Source organism: Cynocephalus volans, chromosome 8 (genome assembly GCF_027409185.1).
Source record: "Cynocephalus volans isolate mCynVol1 chromosome 8, mCynVol1.pri, whole genome shotgun sequence".
Classification (NCBI taxonomy): Eukaryota; Metazoa; Chordata; class Mammalia; order Dermoptera; family Cynocephalidae; genus Cynocephalus; species Cynocephalus volans.
Window position 1 is genome coordinate 78280827 of NC_084467.1, and position 20976 is coordinate 78301802.

General features: G+C 37.3%; 1 protein-coding gene across 1 annotated transcript; it reads right to left on the bottom strand.

Moving 5' to 3' along the window:
• Positions 1–832: 832 nt before the first annotated feature.
• GBP2 (guanylate binding protein 2) lies at positions 833–19238 on the bottom strand. The gene is made up of 11 exons (XM_063104890.1): positions 19101–19238; positions 13123–13331; positions 12475–12602; positions 11525–11634; positions 9074–9270; positions 8477–8719; positions 6187–6467; positions 4627–4839; positions 2890–2992; positions 2415–2608; positions 833–949 (listed from the first exon to the last, which is right to left on the bottom strand). Exons 2-11 carry the CDS (start codon positions 13310–13312, stop codon positions 833–835), a joined length of 1776 nt encoding a protein of 591 aa, XP_062960960.1. The 5' UTR covers positions 13313–13331; positions 19101–19238.
• Between the last annotated feature and the right edge of the window lie 1738 nt (positions 19239–20976).

The following is a 20976-nucleotide window of genomic DNA, read 5'->3' on the forward strand; positions in this document are numbered from 1 at the left end:
ATGGTGTCATAGCCCAGGGTCAGAGAGAAAACCAGAGTCAAATTTTAAGTTTTGTAGGATTATACTCAGGGTCCTCGAAGGAATGGAAAGGAATTTATTTTGAATTTGAGTTAAAGCTTCTCTTTATGTGTTTGTGGAAAGTGTTCTCTAAACATCAGGAAGCAGAAAAAACTAGTAAATGATTAGAAGAGAGAGATGTAGGTAGCCTGGGAAAGGGGCAGCAGTTATCTAAAGGGCTTATGTAGACAGAGAAGGTGAAGCTTCGGTTCATTGCTATGTCCTGCACATGAAGTGAACACTTCCTTCGCCAGTACCCAGAAGTCCCGTCAGTGCCCACAGACCATGCAGCCTCCATGCAATGGAGAACTGTACACTGTCTGCACCCTGAAGTTGAGTTCTGTGTCCCAGATTTCTTTTATTTGAAGCCAGCAAGTGATCCAAAAACCACTTGGAAGGAGAGATGCTCAACCACGTCCCATGGTTTTTTTCAGTCCCATCACATCTTCTGTATGTTCATGATACACTAATTCTAGCCTATGATCAAAGTAAAACCTTGACTAAGAGCATGGGACTCAGAATATCTAGAAGGGTGGTATATATGAGGAGAAAGAAAAAAGCTCATCCTGAATATAACACACATGATGTCTTCCAATTGTAAAATGCATCCCAATTACCCAATTCAAACCATCTCTAAAGTTAAGGGCACGATTTCAAATATAGGATCCAGTTAAGGATAATAATTCAGTAGCAGTTGTTTGACATTCTGAAGTTGATCATTCAACTTGTTGCTTGGGGAGAAGGAGCTGGAGAAGAAAATTTTGTTCTTCGATTTTTAGAGTATGTTACATGATGGGCCTGATGAACTGCTTCTCATCTTCATATTCCGAATCTCTTCACGAAGTTTCTCACTCTCCTTCCGAAATCCCTCTTTGAGAAGTAATTCCTGTTCCTACAAAGGAACAGAAAGAGAGATTAAATTTATACAGCTTAACATGTTTCCCATACTTGCCAAATTACGGTACTTAACGAAACTCAAGAGGTTTTGACACTTGGTCTTGAAATCCTTTCCTCTCTTAACTTCCAGTATATGACCCTCTCCTGAGTCGTCTATGCCTACCAATAGTTTTTATGGATTTTCTTTACTTCAGAAATGTTGTTTTATAGTTTCTAAAATATTGGTGACCCAGAATTCTATTCTTGTGTACCTTCACCCACATGCAACATTGTCTTTCTGGAAAAACCATCACTTTTGTTGTTGTTCATAAATCACAATCAATTATACATATCTGTGGGGTAGAGAGTTGAATGTCAATACCTGTGTACAATGTATTATGATCAAATCAGGATAATTAGTATGTTTGTCATTACAAAACGTAATCATTCTTGGTGTATATTCACAAATTTCTAACTCTATCCTCTTTCCCCTATCCCACCTCCAGTAACCATAGTTCTGTTCTCTCCTTCAGAAAGTTCAACATATTATTGTGATTGTTTATTTATTTATTATTTATTTATTTGTTTGTTTGTTTATTTGCTACCACTTATGACTGAGAACATACGGTATTTGTCTTTCTGTGCCTAGCTTGTTTCACTGTTTTGTTTTTTGTTTTTGTTTTTGTTTTTGTTTTTTGCTTCATCTCTGATCTGTATAAGTGTGAATTCTCAAATATATATGTAGGAAGGTATAAAAGACAGGTGAATCCAATGGGAAGATTACTACATTATTAAGAATCAGGGCAGATGTACAAGTTTCCAAACTTCTGATGGCAGAGAAATAAATTGAGGAGATCGGTGCTTGCAGTGGCCCATAGATCATTTGTGGGCTGAAATCCAGACTCAACAAAGATGAGGAGTAGAGCCTGGAGAACAGGAAGGTGTTGGCAGTGTGGGCACTAAACTAGTGTGCTTACATGAGTAGATAGTTAGGGGGTCTTCCTCCTCATTAGGGAGCTTCCAGAGATAAAGTTGCACCAGGTATGGTAAAAACAAAATCACTCTGGATCTTACTCAGTAGGAAAGATGGGCCAGATAGCTTACCAGGCAGTCTGATACAGAAAAGTTATTTATCTCTCATGGAATTACAATTTCCACATTTAGAAAATAAGGAAATAATAATTCCTACACCATTAGATGAGGATTTGCACACAGAATGCCTGTAAAACACTTGTGCCGTGCCTAGATATTAATAGCTACTGTTTAACAGTGATATCATAATGAAGTATTCCATGAGATTATCTTGCTGGTAACCAGTCTTTAGCAACCAGAGATGCCCAGGGGTAAAGCAGTAAGGAAATGTAAAAGAAAGCAGAATGCCTGGGCTAGAAAGTTCTTTTGGTGGGCATTAGTTTCTCACTCTTATACTTTCTTTTTGATTTGGAGCACTGGAAGAGAAAATTGAGATGACAACTGAATACCTGAAGTTTAAGAGCGAGGGTCCTCTCTTGCTCTTCCCTTAACTGGGCCCTGTCCTGCTCCATCTTCTCAGTCAATTGTTTCACGTGTTCCTGATAACTCTTTTCTTTCTGTTCCATCATCTGTTCATTCTTCTTTTGGATTTCCTCCAACATTTTGTTCGCAGCTTCTGCAGATTCGGCCTTTATACGTTCCACTGAGGAAGAAAAAACAAGCAGAGAAAGATGAAGATTAAATTGTACATGTTGCTTTTGCCTTCAATCTTTTTTTTGTTTTATTCCTATGCCATTGAGAAAATTTCTAGTGATCATTTTTGTACTGGACAAACAGAAGACAGATGACCAGTTCAGAAGAAAACAGAACTAAGAATGACACTAGCTATTATTTTCCTACAATAATGATTCCAGGTGGACCGGTATTGCTAATTAACATTTCCAGGGCTTTCCACCTCTCTAGAGTGTTCTCAGTTGTTCTCACCTTCAATCTCTCTTTCCTTTTCTGTGAGTGACTGATCAGTCTGCAGAAGTGAATCAGCCACATCCTCCTTGGACTTCAAGTATTTATTCAGCGTCTCTTCTGCCTAGTTACACAGAGGATGTTAGAATGAGTAAAGAGAGCCTACAAATTAAAGTAAAACTCTGTAATTCACCTGACAATTCAGTTTACTTTTACTGCCCATGTAGCAATTCATTCTATAATTCAAATAGCATTTTAAATTTAATAGGTATAAAACCCAGCTCTGAATCCCCTCTCAAACCTGTTACTTACCAGTTACATCAATTTTAGTAATTACTTACTCTGTTCATCTAACTGTATCACTGATATCTCTTTTCTCTTATACATCTCATGTACAATCATCAGCTAATTGTGTTGGCTTTAGCTTCAGAATATAACCAGAACCCATCACAGAGTAATTTTTGTTACTGTGGCAGTGACAGAGTCATCATAAGCTCTATTCTCCCTTTATACTTTGCAACAGAATGCTGAGTTTTTCCCCAGCTGGGCACATGGCAGATCATGATAAAATACTGTATTTTCTATTCAACATCTTTTGTAGCTGGGGTGCTCACATGATTAAATTCTGTCCAATAACATGCAATTGGAAGTGTTATATGGTACTTCATGGAAATCATGTTAATCTCACATGATTAAATTCTGTCCTATAACATGCAATTGGAAGTGTTATATGGTACTTCATGGAAATCTCTTTGAAGGGAATTGACTCACAGCCCTTTTGTAATCTTCTGTTTTTCCCTCTTTTTTTCTACTTACAATTTGGAACTAAAGGATGAAACTCTAAGAACCATCTTAGAGCATAAATTGACCTTGAAGAGGGAGACCACATGCTGAGGTGCTGGAGCAAAACAAGGGAAGGGCCTGGGACTGAGACAAATGTGGGATCATCACAGCAGCACTGGGCTCCCTCTGCCTGACTTTTCGTATACAAGAAAGGAAAACAACTTTTGTCTTTTTTTAAGCCACTGATGTTTTTCATTTTAGCCAATCCTCATTCCAACTGATCTAACCTGAGTATGCCAGCATGAAAGCATTATTAATAGCATAAGTTCTGCTACGTGGATTAGCAGTTGAAGCTATACCAGTCATTACCTGTGTAATATTGGGTGAGTCCTTATGCTTCTCTGTGTATTAATCTACCTTTTTATGAAAAGGGAATATTAATAATATATACTTTATAGGGTTGTTTTGAGGATGAATTGAATTGAACTCAGCTCAGTTTCTGGAACACACAAGCACTATATAAGTGTTAACTGTTGTTATTGTTATTAGTATATGTTCATAAGCTATAATTTATTTATTGCCTGTAAGTGCTTTGAGAGAACTTGGTCTTTTATTTATTTATTTGTTTGTTTGTTTGTTTGTTTGTTTGTTTGTTTGTTTTTATTTCTTCTATCCCCAGCAACTTGACAAGTGACTGACATATAGTTTGGCTAAAATAAATCATCTTTGAATGATCAGGTGACTAAATCAATGACTGAATTTGACAAACATTTTTTAAGGGCTCTATCTGTGCTTCCAAGGAGGACTCTGCTATCTGTCTCATGGCAGGGTCTCTTATTGAATGAATAAGCAAATGTACGGATAAAAAGCAGGGGCACTACACACCAATCACAGTGCCATTTTCCTTGTGCCCACTGGAGTTTGAGAGAATCTCCTCAGCAAGTCCCCAGAAATGGTACCTGATATGTACTTTACCTGTATCCCTTTTCTGGGTGCCTGGTGGTACTTCTTCTCCAGCTTTTGTTTCTTCTGAATAAAGAGACGATAACCTCCTGGTTTAGAAAATATCCCCTGCTTCACATCTTCTTCTAGAGGACCAAAAATATCTTGAAGTAAAGCCATGCAATGATCTGATGATGCTTTCACGTTCTGCTTACAAAACTCATCTCGCCTTGCTTCCAACTGGGCCTGTGACGTGACCAAATAGCACGGATGTACAGTAAACCCACAAGAGAAGGATGCTGCCCACACACAGACCACTGGGAATGCTTCTCCTGCAGAGAATGTGGCATCGAAATAGGGCCACACTCCTCACCTTACCATAAGATCATTGAATACCCCTAGGAAGACTTGGTGCAAAAATTTATCTACTTCTCTGTTTGATTTCCTGAAGCTCCTTTCCACTAGTTTTCCTGCTTTAGAGAATGATTCTTAGAGCCTAGACACTTTTTTCATGGGAAACTTTGATCTTTCCAAGTCTCCAATTTCAGTTTCAGGAATAGATCAGATCACAGAGTCAGGCGAGCCTGCGTTTCTGGATCCACCACAATGTAGTTTTGTGACCCTTAACTTTTGTGAACTGAGTATTTCTTGTCTTTAGAACAGTGGGAACAAAATCTGTCTTGCAGATTTTTTGCCAGTATTATATGAGGTGATATAAAGAAAGCCTGATGACTTTTGTAGAAATGCTTAATAAAGGGTAAATGTTTATCTAGTACAGTCTTTAATATGAGCATATTTTTGTATATTATCTTAATATAGGGCTAATCAAAGTAATATAGATTGTACCAGAGGCATTTTCAGGATTTAGAAAGTCTAATAGAACAGCACATTTATATACATTAAATCACTCAAGACACTTAAATATTAAGCTTTTTTTCTTCCTTAGGTTGGAAAGATGCCACTGTCTACTGACATTGACTATTTGGTTTCACGAGAACCTCTGAAATCAAGAATGTATCGTTTGTAAAATCCTGCCTTGCTAGCCAGGAGAAGGACTGTCACTTGTCAAGTGCCATTTGCCATGTACCAATCTTTTCTTAACTTGGAATGAGTCAGCCTTTAAAAACATTTTCAAGTAAAATTCTTATGATTGGTTTCTCTTGGTTTTCTGAATGTTTTACCATTTTTACCATTGACATGTGTGAAAAAGCAACAAATTGTTAGGGTTATTTTAAGAATAATTTAATCCCCACAGACTATTAGCAGGGAACATGAAAACAATGTGTATATATTTTTTAACTTTAAAAGAAAAAATAAATTAAAATAGTCCTTCATAAAGGCAGTTGTACAGTTTAGTATTTGCTTAAAATATGGAATCCAGAGGGGAGCAATTAACAAAAATGGATTTTTGTGAAAAACTTAGTTATGTTCTCATATTTTATAGATTTAAGGCTGGGTACAATCTAATCTTTTAATGATGATTTCAAATATAAACACATAGCTGAGCTACTGTTTTGGCATCTAGGAAGAATTACCCTTCCCAAAAAGAGCCCATACTTTTCTTCCTCTCATGACCTAGAGCACCAAATATACCCCTAATTCCTTCTGGAACTTCTGGTCCACATCCTTGAAAGAGTTCTTCATGAAGACTTCAATGGCCTCTCTCTCACTGGCCCTGTGCAGATCCAGCAGCTCCTGGAGGGTGTCTGTGGGCAGCTGCACCTTCTGGCCCATCTGCTGGTTATAGTGGGCAATGGCCTTTTGCACTGCAGCCGAGTTCTCTATCTGTGCCAAGGCCAGGACTGCGTTCTCCATGCAGGGCAGCTCCCCACTGCTGATGGCATTGACATAGGTCAGCACCAGGCTCTTCAGACCTACAAAAAGGAATTTTTTTAAAAAAATATTGACTATTAGTTGGTGGACAGACAGTTTTTATGCTTTTCAAGTGTGTGTCACAAATAGTAGTTTTAAGGATTTTCTGAGGAAGAATAGTAATTGAATAATTTGTTAGCTTCTAGATCCAGAGGAGATTTAAAGCTTCTCCTTTCTCCTCCTTTTTTCACCCAAAAAGAAATTGTTCACATGAATGGATCAAGACAAGGACATTTAGGTGGCTGAGATAGTAGGTCTAAGTCTTTTCTTACTCTTCATTTAACTGTTCCTCCACTCCTTTTATTCCTTCCTCTACCTTTTTTCCTCACTTATAATTTTTGAAAAAGGGCAAAGCCAAGGAGAAAAACAGCCTTTTTTTTTTTTTTTTTTCAGAGATGTCTGGCCTAGATGAATGGGTTTTCCTAGATATCTTCTCATCAGAGCCACAGGTAGGGTGGTTTTCCCAGGGCTTTGCTGGCTGTAGCACTAAAGTCTCAAACCCAGGAAAACCTAGTCTCAGGCAAATTGGAGAGGTGGGTCACCTTACAAATAACAGTTCTTCATGACTCAATCCTCGATCTTCTCTTTTCTTTCTGTAGTTTGAAGTACCTACCATCTCTATAGACAACTCATGAATTTTATTTCTTGCTTTGACATTATTTTTAAGCTTTGGATTTGCATATGTGAATGCCTATGTGATATCCCTTAAGAAACTCAATATTAAATAACCCAAATGTAAACAACTTCATGTACTCTTAAAAAACTATTCCTTCTGCTGATATTACCATCTCATTAAATAACACATCCATTCAAGCAGTTGCTAAGCTCAAAACTCTGGAGACAGTCTTCACACATCCTTGTTCTTAATTCCTCCGTACATGCATGTTCCCTCCATTGTGAAGCTTTTTGGATTTGATATGCTTGGATCTTGTCCATTTTGACCATCTCTGCTGCCATAATCTTAGCCTAACACAATCCGCATTTACTGCTAAACCATTGCAAATAGCATCCTTCTTGTCATTCTCTCCCTTACAGCACTCCAACACATTATCTACAAAATGCTCAGAAAGATAGTTATAGATATAAATTAGATAAGTTTCTCTCACTGCCAAAAATCCTTCAAGACCCTCCCACAGAGCTTAGAACAAACTCTAATCTCCTCAAAGTCAACTGCCAGGCCTTTCAAGACCTGACCCCTGCACACTTCTCCAATCCTGACACCACTCCTGCTCCTTCTATTCTTGTTCCAAACACCTTCTTCTATTGTCTTCAAGTTGCAATGTTCTTTTCTGCCTCACATCACATTACTTCTGTCTGTAAAGCTGGTCCTCCCTGTTCTGGCTAACTCCTACCCATTTTTAAGTTCTCATCTTACATGTCGCTTTCACAGAAAATACTCTCTATTTCCCAATCTAAATTACATCCCACCTGAATAGATCCCTTACTCTCTTATAGTGGCCTATTATTTTCATTTATTGTGTCAATCACTATTTATCATTATGTATATTTTTACTTTTAAAAAATATCTTTTGCTTCCATTATGCTGGAATAGGAATAGAAATCACAGTTACTTTATCCATCATTAGACCCAGTGGTTGGTACATTGCAGGAACTCTCTAAATATTCTTGAATCAACAAACAAGAGAATTTTGCTACAATCAGTGGCAAAGTCTTACTTACATATGGTGTTTGCTTTTTTTCTGACTTTGTTGCTCTGTGTATATCTCCTGGAAGGCTATTTCATAAATGGGGAGCTGAGAAGTTTGTGGAGAAGGTTTTTATAGCACAATTGAATTCTAGTTCATTTTTCCCTCCTTGCTTTTATAAATATAATGATACTAGAAATAGTTTTAGTTCTCACTTAAAGTTCATAATGTGATGTTTGTGTTGTGTTTTCCTTGGCATTATTGGACTATGTATTTGTTGGAAGTGACTTTTGTACCTTCTTCTTTTATCCTCTACAATAGGCAGAAGGGAAGTTCAGGTAAGAAGAGGGGAGAGTGTGACTCACGAGGCCCATTGACTGTGATGCCACCTGGGAGGGTCTTGGCATTGGAGTGGCTGAGGATGTAGGAATAGAATTCTTCAGTTTGTTTGATGAATTCAGGGTTCAGATCTTCCTCCTTTAGCTGCTCCAGGTGGACAAGGTACTTCCTTGGAGCGGGCCGGTCGAAGATGAAGCACTTCCTCTTTGGGAAGAACTTTCGGATGCACAACCGAGGCTCATTAAAGTTTTTACTTTTTTGATCTGTACCTGCAGGAATGAGATTAGAGATTGTACAGCTTCAAATGAATTACCTCGAATATATGACCCCTCAAGTTCATAATTTTCACAAAGTTTATGTAAGGAGAAAATTAACTATTGATGAATGAGGAATAAAAGAATTAAAGGGGTAGAGAAAGAAAAGTCTTTCTCCAAGAAGAGGTAGGTAATGCAATTTAAAATTGGATCCAACCTATTTAGCCAAGTAATATTTTCATTTCCTCTAACAGAACAAGTAGGTTAGCACAGTGACAAAATTATAATATTCAGCACCTACACAGGAAAGTTCATTCTAATATTGTTGTTTCTCTGTTTGTAATGCAACCAACGATCAGGCCACGTAACCTTGTTTCAGCTTCAATGAAAGCTCTAGGTAATCGTCAGGAGTGATGGGTTGTCCATTTGCTTCCAGTTCCAGGCAGAAATCTCTCAGAGTCCACACAAATGCTGGAAAGAAGCTCACGAAGTCAGCTGAGTCTTCTACCTCACTATGATCAGGTGAGGAGTTTGCTCTTATTCTATCTGTCAGCTCTGTCACATAGCTGAGATGCTAAGTTAAGAAAACTGGAAAAATGCCACTTTTCATGCTACATTTTCTCCCGATGCTTACCTAAAATAATTTTTTTCTCTTTATTATCTCATTCATTCATTCACAAACATTCATTCATATCATTCACTTATTCACAAATGTTTATTAAGCTCTGACTATGAACCAGGCACTGTCCTAAGTACTAATGATATTGCTATCACCATAGATTTACATTTTAGTGTTAGAGACAGACAATAAACAAGTAAACCAAAATATAATAAAATATCTTACATATTAATAGCAATTGTCTTGGAGAAAAATAAACTAGGCAAAATGTTAGAGACTAATCGTGTGTGTCTGCATGTGGGGCTCATTTATGTAATTGTCTGGGCAAATTCTCTCTGAGGTTGTAGTTTAGCAGTGATCTGAATGAATTGAGGGTGCCGTCCATGCACAAATCCACTGCAGGAATCCTCAGACAGAGGCCAAAACACCTGTAAACCTTCAGATAGGAAATCACTGAGTGTGTCCAACATATATCAAGTAATCCAGTGTGATAAGGTAGAAGTCCTACAAGGAATAGGGGTTGGGACATGTAAGCTCCATAAACCAAAGTAAGAAATTTGAAATTTAGTCTATATTTAATGGGAATCTATTGGTGGATTTTAGGTGGAAAGATGATATGATATGGTATTTTTCAAAAGGATTATACTGGCTGTTGTTGCATCTATGAGAGTCAAGCATGCAAGCAAAGAGAACAGTTACATAGTGGAGGAGGTAACCAAGGCAAGAGATGATGGAAACTTAGACTAGAGTTATCGTGCAGGAGGTGGTGAGAATTGGTCAGTCTGGAGAAATACCTTTTATAGTAAAGTTTAACTGATTTGCTGACTAATAGTTCCTTGAATAAGAGGGAAGAAATCATCAGGATAATTCCTATGTTTTTGATCTGAGCACCTCTGTGAATAATGTTGGAATTTACCATGATAGGAAAGACTGGGGAAGGAATAGTTTGGGGTAGAAAAATTAGGAGTTTTATTTTGTACATTTTGAGTTTAAGATGTCTCTTACACATCTAAATGGAGGTGTTGCATCAGCAGCTAGATACGAAAGTTTGAATTTGGATGTGATTGGAAGTACAAATTTGAGAGTGATTGACATATAGGTGCTACTGAAAGCGTTGAGGTTGGATGAGATCGTCTAGGGAATGAGTAGAGAAGGAAGAGAACAGGCACAATAACCAAAGAGTTATAATATATACAGGCCAAGATGAGAATGAGGATGCAGCAAAGCAAACTGAAAAGCTTTGCCTATGAGGAAGGTGAAAAATTAGGAAAGTGTGTTATTCTAGACACCAAAAGAACCAAGTGTTTCAGAAAAGAGGAAGAGATCGACTTTACCAAATGCTGCTGAGAGATCAAATGAGATGAAAACTGCTCATTAGATACAGGAACTTTAAGATGACCTTGATAAAAGCTAATTCAGTCCAATGTTTAGAACTAGTACATGGAAATGGTGAAGCTGTTGATAATGACCTAGAATGAAATAATGAAAGATAGGAGGTGATGGAACTGAGAGACCAGAACATCTATTGTTTGTTAGTCTCTAAAAAGACACTAAGAGCTTAAACCTTTAGCAAGTGAAGGGTATATTTACTGGGAGGTTGGTAGATGACTGAAGCAAAGAAGGGTGGTGTAGTCTGAGGCCATGAACTTCAAAGGAGGTTCTCTTTTTAATGGCAGAGGAATGAGAAAGTGTTTATAAACTGTAATAAGAAGCAGGAAGGATACCTGAATCATCTCTGAGACCCATGACATGCAAGGCATGGGATATAAAAAAAAATCCCCAGGTAAGATCAACTTAAGAAGTCTGTAAGGGAAATAATGTCTACAGCCTATAGCGAGGTGTCAATTAGAATGTACCATTTAGAGAAGATAATACGGATATAGAGATTTGCTGAAGTAAAAACATGAGTTCTAGAAGACATTGAAGGTTTGGACAGGAACAGGAGATTATGTCACGTAGGGGATACACAGAACCTGTGCAACCGATTGTCTAAGGATATGTGTGAACTTATCCTTGAACTTAAGACTTGAACTTCCGGTGGTGACTGAGGTAAACTGAGATGTTGAGCTAAATGAGATTCGTTAAAGAGGGGACTTAGAATTCTTCAGTACTTGCCCGCCTCTGTACATGGTGAGAAAATGAAGCTGCTCTTTTTTTTCTAGGGTTAGTGCTGTTCTAGATCACACACAAAAAAAGGATACTGCAGTTGGTCCATGGCCTGCTGATTGATGGTTCCCATACTATTGTATATAAAGGTATTGCTCAGGAGGACCGCCAGGGCAAAGATCCAGGAGTCATTCTGGTTGTCTCCCTAGAAAGTGTAGAAGCCACATGCAAGAGTGACTAGGAAAATGTGCTATCAATTTAGATAGGTGAAGACTGAACCCCACCCAGCTCTGTCTCTCATTAGCTGTGGAAACTTAGTTAAGTCCCTTCCCTGTATAATAATTTTTTTCCATCTGTACAGTGAATTTATGAATATTCAGTTCATAAATGTATATAATTGTATATGAGAGTGTATATCATTCTGTATATAAATGTATATGAGAGTGTGATGCACATCAGCACTTGATAATAGTAGTTATTTTGATCAGCTACTAAAATTCAAACTGGTATCCTGAACCTACTTTATGACCCTATTCTATTCCCAAGACAAATCATTGGAAGAGATTTTTAAGACAGTAGTTAAAATAAGCTCCTTTAATTAGAGTTTTCTAGGTCCAAGATTTGTAAGTGTAGTAATATACAATCCTTAATGAACAGAGATGTTATCATTAGATCTTGCACTTTTACTAGTAATGCTGCTGTGGGTACAAACGTTCTTACTGTCTTTCTGGGTCCCCACTGTGAAAATTTAGACATGTTTGTAAAATGTCTATTGAGGTTTAGAGGCACCTTCAGTAGGTACCAAAACATTTTGCTGTGATATGAAATAAAAAAATGACTGAAAACCTCATTAGCCATTATTTTGTGGATTGATCCATAATTAATCAATTGAACTTACTGTCCACTCTCAATGCTTATACCAAGTAGATTAAAGTAATAGTACATCGATATGATTATTTAGAAGCATACATCAAGATGTATGAATGATAGTACAAGGAAGGCTATTGATCTAACACAAGTAGAATTTAAAATATTTATTTTTTACCTTCTCTACATCTCCCAGTCCCTCAGTGTCTAGCAGAACGAGGGTGTGTTTTGACTTTTTGGGATGAGGCACACACCACATCCAGATTCCCTTGGTGTGAGACTGCACCGTGGAGCCCAGAGAGAAGCCTGAGAAGGAGAGTGGGGATGTGAGCGGAAGGAGATTAAATAGCAGGTGCTTCTGGAAACTGAATTAAAAAATTACATCTTCAAAGTTAGAAGAGATGAAAAGAAACTAGAACCAGTTTTAATCTTAATTACAATCCTAGAAATGGGAAACTGGGGTTTCCAATACAGCTTAAAACATTTATTTTATTTTTCAAGTTCAGTGGAAGCTTACTGTTACTACATGAACATTTTAGAAAATGTTTTATAATTCATTATTACATAAGTTAATTTTCTTTATTAATACCTGTTTCTTCCAGAAGGCACATTTATACTTTTAAAGGAGAAAATAAAGGCTAAGTTGGAAGGAAAAGTGAATTTACTCATTCTCCAAACAGAGTGAACCAGAGGAGCCCATTGGTGGACTGAAAGTTAGCTTTCAGTATTCATCCCCATCTCTGACTTTCTCCCCTCACACCCCACGCAGGATGCTGACATTGTGCGTGGACAGAAGGGACTCGGCAGAGCTTTGCTGGGCACTCACCCTTTTTCTGCCCAGCCAGCTTGTTCATCAGGTAGGACTTGCCTGTGCGGTAGAGGCCCACAATAGCCACCACCACCACAGGCTGCGTCACGGCAGACAGGATCTTCAAAGCCTCTTGATTAACTACCAGTTGCCCTGTTGTGTTCTCAATGAGGCACACAGGGCCTGGCATGTGGGTCTCTGAGGCCATGTTCAGGTTGTTACTTTGCCTGCAAGAGAAGAGATAAAATGGAAAGCAATTTCTACTCAATTAGCTGAGCTGAACTTTACAATATGAACTAAATTTTTGTTTTCTACCATTGAGCTTTGTTTCCTGAACATTTTTAAAAGCCCTGTGGCCCTTTAAGACTAACCTATATACTGTTCCATTGGTTCTCTTTTAAAAATCACTTTATTTTGAAACAGTCTGTCAGGAAATTTGCACAATGGAGAGTTCCCATGTGCCATTTCCCTACCCTTCCTAGTGTAACATTAGGGATGCAATGTAACAGTATTTGTTTTAAGATATTTGTTCTAATGTTACATTATCTTACATTACCATAGAACAAATGTTGAAACCAGGATATGAACATTTATATGATACATTAACTAACTTATAAACCTCATCAGCATTTCACCAGTTTCCCACTAATCTCCCTTTCCTGCTCCACGATCCAATTAAGATCCCTCATTGACATTTAGTCATTATGTTTCTTTAGTCTCCTCTCATCTTTGTTAGTTTCTTATTCTTTCTTTGTCTTTCATGATCTTGATATTTTCGAAGAGTACTGGCCTGTCATTTTGTAGAATATCACTCAACTTGTGTTTTCTAACATTTCTTCAATATTAGATTGAAATTATGCATTTTTTTGGCAAGAGTGCCACAGAAGTGATGCTCTGCCATTCTCAGTGTGTTGTATAAGGGATTCATGATGTTGACATGACCTACTTTGATGCTTTGACCTTAACTTGATCACTTGGTTAAGGTGCTGTCTGCCAGATTTCTCCACTGTAAAGTACTCTTTACTATTTTGTAATTTAAAAAAAGACACTTTAGAGACTATGCAAATATAGTCTCATCATACTTTTTTTATTTCCTTTTTTCTTTTCAGCCACTACTTTTAACTTTCATTGATGATGTTTGCTTGTAAGTTAATTATTGTGGTGTTTGTCTAAAGGTGATTTTCTATCCTACTTTTTCTACATTTATTAATTGGATTTCTCCTGTAAGCAAGAGTTGTCCCTTCTCCATTTATTTATTTACTCTTTCAATTATTTGGTTGTATCAGTATAAACTCATAGATATTTACTTATTCTGTGGGTTTTAACACTTTGCTATCATTATTTATTTTGTTGTTCAGCTTGCCTCAGATTTGTTTATCGAGAGCTCCTTCAAGCTGGATCCCATGTTCTTTTGACATGCTTCCGTCATATTTTCAGTGCTGCTTTACTTCCTGGCAACACAAGTTATTTCAGGCCTATCTTGTATTTTCCCTGTTTCAGCCCTAGAATCAACTATTTCTCTCAAAAGATCTGTTTCTTTTCTCTGGATCATTGTACTTAGACACCAAGATATCACACTAACTGTGTTCATTACTTCTAGACTCTCTGAGGGGCAAAGTCAAGAAATACATGTGTATGTGCTAGCACGTGCATACACACATCAATATTTTTTCATCTATCCATTTCTATTTATAACCTTGAGTTCCTGCTGATATTTCCAATTCCAGTCCAGCATAATTGAATTCATTTAGGCTTTTTTCCTTTCTTTATTTTCAACTACTTTCTCTGACCATGAGAGACCTGGCTTTAATAATAGATAATAAATTTACTTATTTGCTCAATCCTAGTATACACATAAAGTAGTTTCAAAATTGCTAATTCACACCTCTCTGAAAAATAAATATACTAAATAGTTGACATTGTTAGTGTAAGTTTTTCGTCTGTAGACTTACGTTTACACTTAAAACACTGTATTCCAAAATTGCTTAGATTAGTTCTTTCTTTCTCTGTCTATGGTCAACTTATTCATTTGTAATACAATTAAGTTCATTTCTTATTGTTTATGTTGTTTTGGCCTCCCTCACATCTTGGTCTCTTGGTTAATTTTAAGGTTTTTTTTTTTTTTTTTTGCATAGAAAACTTAATGTATTCAACATGATTATACATATGCCGTCACGATGCCAAAATACAATTCAGGTTTCAAGAATCCTTCACTAGCGTTCCATTGACAACAGTACAACTTCAAAGTAACCCAAAGTTATGATTTCCTAAAGTTTGTAATTTGTATTCTGGCATCAGTTAATTTAAGATTTCAGTGTTTCCATAGTAATAACAAAAAGGTAGCCCAACTTCATGAGCTTGACTTTCGGATTTCATATGTCCCGCCATACTTCCTTTCACATGACAGGCTCTACAATCTGTTTCATGTTTTTCCAACTCAGAGCTCCCACCAGAATGCAGAGCCTCCCTATATCTGCATATTTATTCCCAATGCCCACTGAAAACTGTCCTCAAGCCTAAGCCTAATCCAAGGACACAGTGTCCCTTTGTGTGTATCCTAAGGATTTTTTTCTTTTCTTGAGGCTGGCCTATTTGGGGATCTGAACCCTTGACCTTGTCCAAGGATTTCATATTCTGTCTCGTACTGCAGTAGGAATGCATTCATTATAAACAACTTAGGAACGGGAGCCACATGATTCTTGCATTCTAGCTCCTGTTCCTCCTTGCAATTATAAATATTTAGACTAAAACAAATGCCTCTCTAGGCTTAAAGTTTCTGTAAGGATTTTCTTTTTTTCTTTAATTTAGATTTTTTTTATTATTAGCATATTCATTCTTACAAATTGTGATATTTCTTTATGCTCTTTGCCTGACCTATCACTTCCCAACCCCCTTCCTCACCATCGCTAGCGTACGTAGGATTGTTCTCTCCTGCTGAAAGTTCAATGTATTGTTACTGTCTTTTCTTTCTTTTCTTCTTCCTTCCTAGCACCCAGTTACGAGTGAGAACATGCAGGATTTCTGTTTCTTTGCCTGGCTTATTTTCCTTAACATAATTTTTTCCAGACTCATCCATATTGTTGCAAATGGCAGAATTCCATTCTTTTTATGGCTGAGTAGTATTCCATTGTGTGTATATACTGTACTTTCTTTATCCAGTCATCTGTCAATGGACACTTAATTTGGTTCCATATCTTGGCTATTGTAAATAAAGCTGCAATGAACATGGGAGTGCAGGTATCCCTTTGACATGATGATTTCCATTCCTTTGGACATATACCCAGCAGTGGGATTGCTGGATCATATGGAGGATCTATCTGTAGTTGTTTGAGAGACCTCCATACTGTTTTCCGTAATGGCTGTACTAATTTATGGTCCCACCAATAGTGTAGAAGAGTTTCCCTTTCCCCACATCCTCACCGGCATTTGTTATTCTCAGTCTTTTTAATAATGGCCAGTCTAACTGGGGTGAGATGATATCTCAATGTGGTTTTGATTTGCATTTCTCTGATGACTGGTGATGCCGAGCATTTTTTTCATGTACCTGTTGGCTATTTGCATGTCTTCCTTTGAAAAATGTCTGCTCATCTCTTGTGCCCATTTTCTAATTGGAGTATTTGGGATTTTTCTTTTTTCTTTTTTTACTGTATAGTTGTTTGAGTTCAATTTTAAGTATGTATTTTTTGAGTATGTGAAACGTCACGATTCTAAGTATCAGAACTTTGCAAAAAGGTGTATTCAGAAAAATGCCACTACTCCCTCATCTTACCATTCCATTCTCATTGTACCTTTCCTTTTTTCTTCCCACCCCATTTCTACCCATACTCTATAATACCCAATATTGTTAATTTCTGGTTTATCCTTCTTGGATTTCTTTTTCAGAAATGAGCAGATATATGTATATTTCATTATACATATTTTCTTACATGAAAGTTCCCCTAGTATAAATATATAGAAATTACTCCATATCAATTTATAGAAAGTTTTCTCATTCTTTTTGACAGGTGTTGCCTCTATTATGCAGATATACAACAATTTTTCAACCACTCTCCTACATATGGACATTTAGATTGTCTCCGAGATTTTGCAATTATAAACAATGCTGCAATGAATAACTCTGCTAACCTTGTGTATGTGTATTTTTATATCGTTGCAGGTGTACCTTCAGGATAGATGCCTAGATGTGAGACTGCTGGGTCAGAAGGTAAGAGCATATAATTTTGTTAGATTTTGCCAAATTCCTCTCAGAAGGGTGTACAAGATTGCATTCCCACCAGCTCATTTTGTATCTCTTTTTCCAGAAAATGGAATTTTTCCTAGATGTATCATATCTTCTGCCTTAATTACAAGATATCCCTTGGAAAGTTTTCAAGTTCACATTTAGATCTTGAACTCAAGTATATAGTAAAATGAAGCCCTAATCTGGAGTGTGTTGTGTCAAACATATCTCTATGCTTTAAAACATAGACACATCAACGGTCACAAGAAATGATTACATTTTGTAAAGATGAATATACTAATCATCCTGATTTGAGCATCACATACTGCACACAGGTATTGATATTCAACTCTGTACCCCAAAATTATGTACAATTGATTATGTTTCAATAAAAAAATTAAATTAAATTAAGAAAAAATAGACTCCATCCTAACCCAGCGTTAGTGCTCGTTTCTTCCAAGTCCATTCTTGGGCAGGGTCTAGTCAGGGACTCACGTTCCCCAGTGTCTTCCTCCTCTCGCTGTTTGGGAAGTCCTCTGTGCCACCATGGCCCATCTTACCTTCCCACTCACTGGCTCTTAACCTTTGCTGCACATCAGCATTCATATGTCTTCCACTCAAGCCTGAATTCTCCAATCTGACACTTAGTCTCTTGATTTTTGACTCAATTATATCACCAGATTTTGACCTCTCTGTATTTTAAGAAAGATTCTTTATTACCTTCACATATATCAGTTTTCATACTGCTTTTAATTATTTTATGTAGTGAAGCCACCACCAGAAAATATCTTCTGATGAACCAGGGATTGTTTTTTCTTTAAACTCTGCTCTATGTAGGGTATTACATGCACAATTGTAGGCATATCCTCTTTAAGCAGAGCTTGATAATTTGATAATTTTGATAATTTGGTAAAGTTAAAAGGAATGAAAAGTCTTCCCTTAGTAATGCCTTAACTTTGTGTTTGCAACTTCAATGTCTTAATCCCTGTAATTTGAAGTGATTATGATATAACATTGTGAGCTCTTTGAGATATGAACAAATATAAGCTACAAGCACACCAGTTTTTACTTTTACCCTATACTGAAGAGCAGTTTGCCTCTACTATTGCGTTGACTACTTCAGACTTGCTCTACTGAGGACTCATATCTTAAAAGGCTGCAAGTCCTGCCCACTATATGACTTACCATCTCTTCTGGGGAAGATGGCAAAAAAGCCATTTATTTTTCTATGGTCACTACCCATTTCCTCTTACAATAGTAGAACACAATGACTGCTGGCAAACTGATAGTCTGTTCAATTTCATAGCATGAAGTATACCACCATAAAATGGGAATTAATCAATGACCAACTCAGATAAAGTGGCTGCACAAAGATTTCATAAGCTCCCAAATTGCAATCATTTGTTGCGCCATTTTGCAGATCCCCAGTTACCTTAACTTTTATTAACTTAGAGCTATACAAGTTGTCAGCAAAGAAAGATATGGAGTCTGAGTATTATTAGGCAGATATTATTAAAGAAAAAGGTGATTTAAGATGGTGTCAAAGAAGAAATAATCTTAAAACATTCCCAACCCCCTGTGTAGGCTTCACCTCTGCTGGAGCCTAATTCCACACAGCAGGAACAGTGGGTACTTAAGGGACACACCGCCTCCTGATAAAGCCAGGCTTTCATCTGAACTCCACAACAGGCTTGGCTGCAGCCTGTCTTGGAGATGGTAATTTTAGAGAAAACTGACCTTTGTAAATCTCTTCCCCCCCTCCTTGCCCCAGTCTTACCTGGAGCAGAGATCCTTTAGAGTTAGGAAGAAAGCAGCTTCGATGAGAAAGTTGGTGCTTAACGCTTCCCTTCTGAACTGGCTGCACTGCTTTCTCTTACTTGTCTCTCTCACTGGAGCTTTGGGCTTTTCCCTTATGTGTCCAACATCCTGGGACTTTCCAGATTTTCCTCAGAAATCTGATGATTAGAATTCCGAACAAAAGAGCAACCTCTGCTAAGAAGTAGAGTCTGTGCTAGGAAGTGGACTAATATGAAACTGAAAGTGCTGAGTCCTAGGCATAACTGAACAGCCATAAAAGGAATTGCTGACAGTTGTGCTGGGGGCAGGATTTGACACGAGTTTTTAGCCAGAAACTTTCAGTTTTATTACTGGGAGAGAGCTCCGAAACTGCTTACAATAATAATAATTCATTAGATAATTTAAAATAATGCCATTTATCTCATGTTTGTGGCCAGTTTGAGAAGCATGGGGATGAAAAAACCTCATATAGTATGTTTTAGGTTCAATTACCTTGACTGTTGGACTCATTCACAATGGATCTGATTATTCATGTTTAGTAAGTGAAGACTCTAAGTGCCCTGTGGGAATGCCCATGTCTTATACACTTTTGAATTCTTAGAACCTAATCAAGTCCTGACACTTAACATTTAATAAAGAATAAATAATGATGAGGATAGCTCCCATTTGCTGCACACTTGATCGAGACCCAGTGATAACATCTTTACATAGATTATCACATTTTACTCTTATCATGAATACTTTTATCACAATATTACAGGCTTAATAATTTGCTAAAATCATGGAGCTACTAAGTCAGATTTAAACCCAAGAAGTCTTGCTCCAAAATCTACGCTATCAACCACTCACTAAAATACTTCCATGTTTGCTGAGTGAACAATAACAACATTAGTGTTTCCTATTTACTAATTGCCTTCTAGGTCAAATCTTTATATATATCACTTAAATTTCACAATCCTGCTTCACAGTATGGAGTGTTTATTATCCCCATTGTCCAAGGAGGAAAAGAATCAGAAAGAGGGTAAGTAATATGTCTACCTAAAGCCACTTGAACTACACCAAACTAGCAAGTCATTGAGTGAGACTCAAACTTGAAAATTCATTGTTTAAGATCACAGTTTCTCTACTCCGGACCTCCAGACTATGTCTAAAAGAAAGAAGAGAGAGAGAAGACTGAGAGAGGAAGAGACTGAGAAACCGTGTGTGTGTGTGTGTGTGTGTGTGTGTGTGTGTGTGTGTGTGTGTGTGTGTGTGTGTGTGAGAGAGAGAGAGAGAGAGAGAACGTGCTAATATTAGTGAGATTGAAAGTGAAAGTAGGGTGGGGTTATTTTGAAATAGAACTAATGCTAGGAAATCAGCTACTTTTTTCTTCTGAATGGTAAAATCTATTGTTTCTATCAGGCAACCAAAAAATAGTTCCAGGGACGATTGAATCTTTGTAAAGATATGTATAATTTAAAGATAAATAAAAGTGAGCTTCTTTCTGTTTATAAGCTCAAAAAGCCCATTTTCCCAACTACTTTTTAGAGTGTTTCTTTGGAGACAAGTGGGTCAAAGCCCCTTGTTTAAATTTTTGAATGTTGATAAAACTCTCCAGGGGCAAATAAAACCATTGCCAGCTTTACAACCCAGAAATGTCTCCAAGGTCCTGAGCTCTATCCCATTGAAATGTAAACACCAAGAAAGATAGAGCTCCAGGCTCTCTAACCCAGGCACCTAACCTGTCTGTAACCATTTCTTTTAAGCAAGGTAAGTTTTACTATTCTTTCAAAGGAGGGCAATTAACTAAGCAGATAGCTACCTCAACTCCCAAGTGAATATAGGATGAATTTTAGGAGGGAAAGAAGAGCAAACTC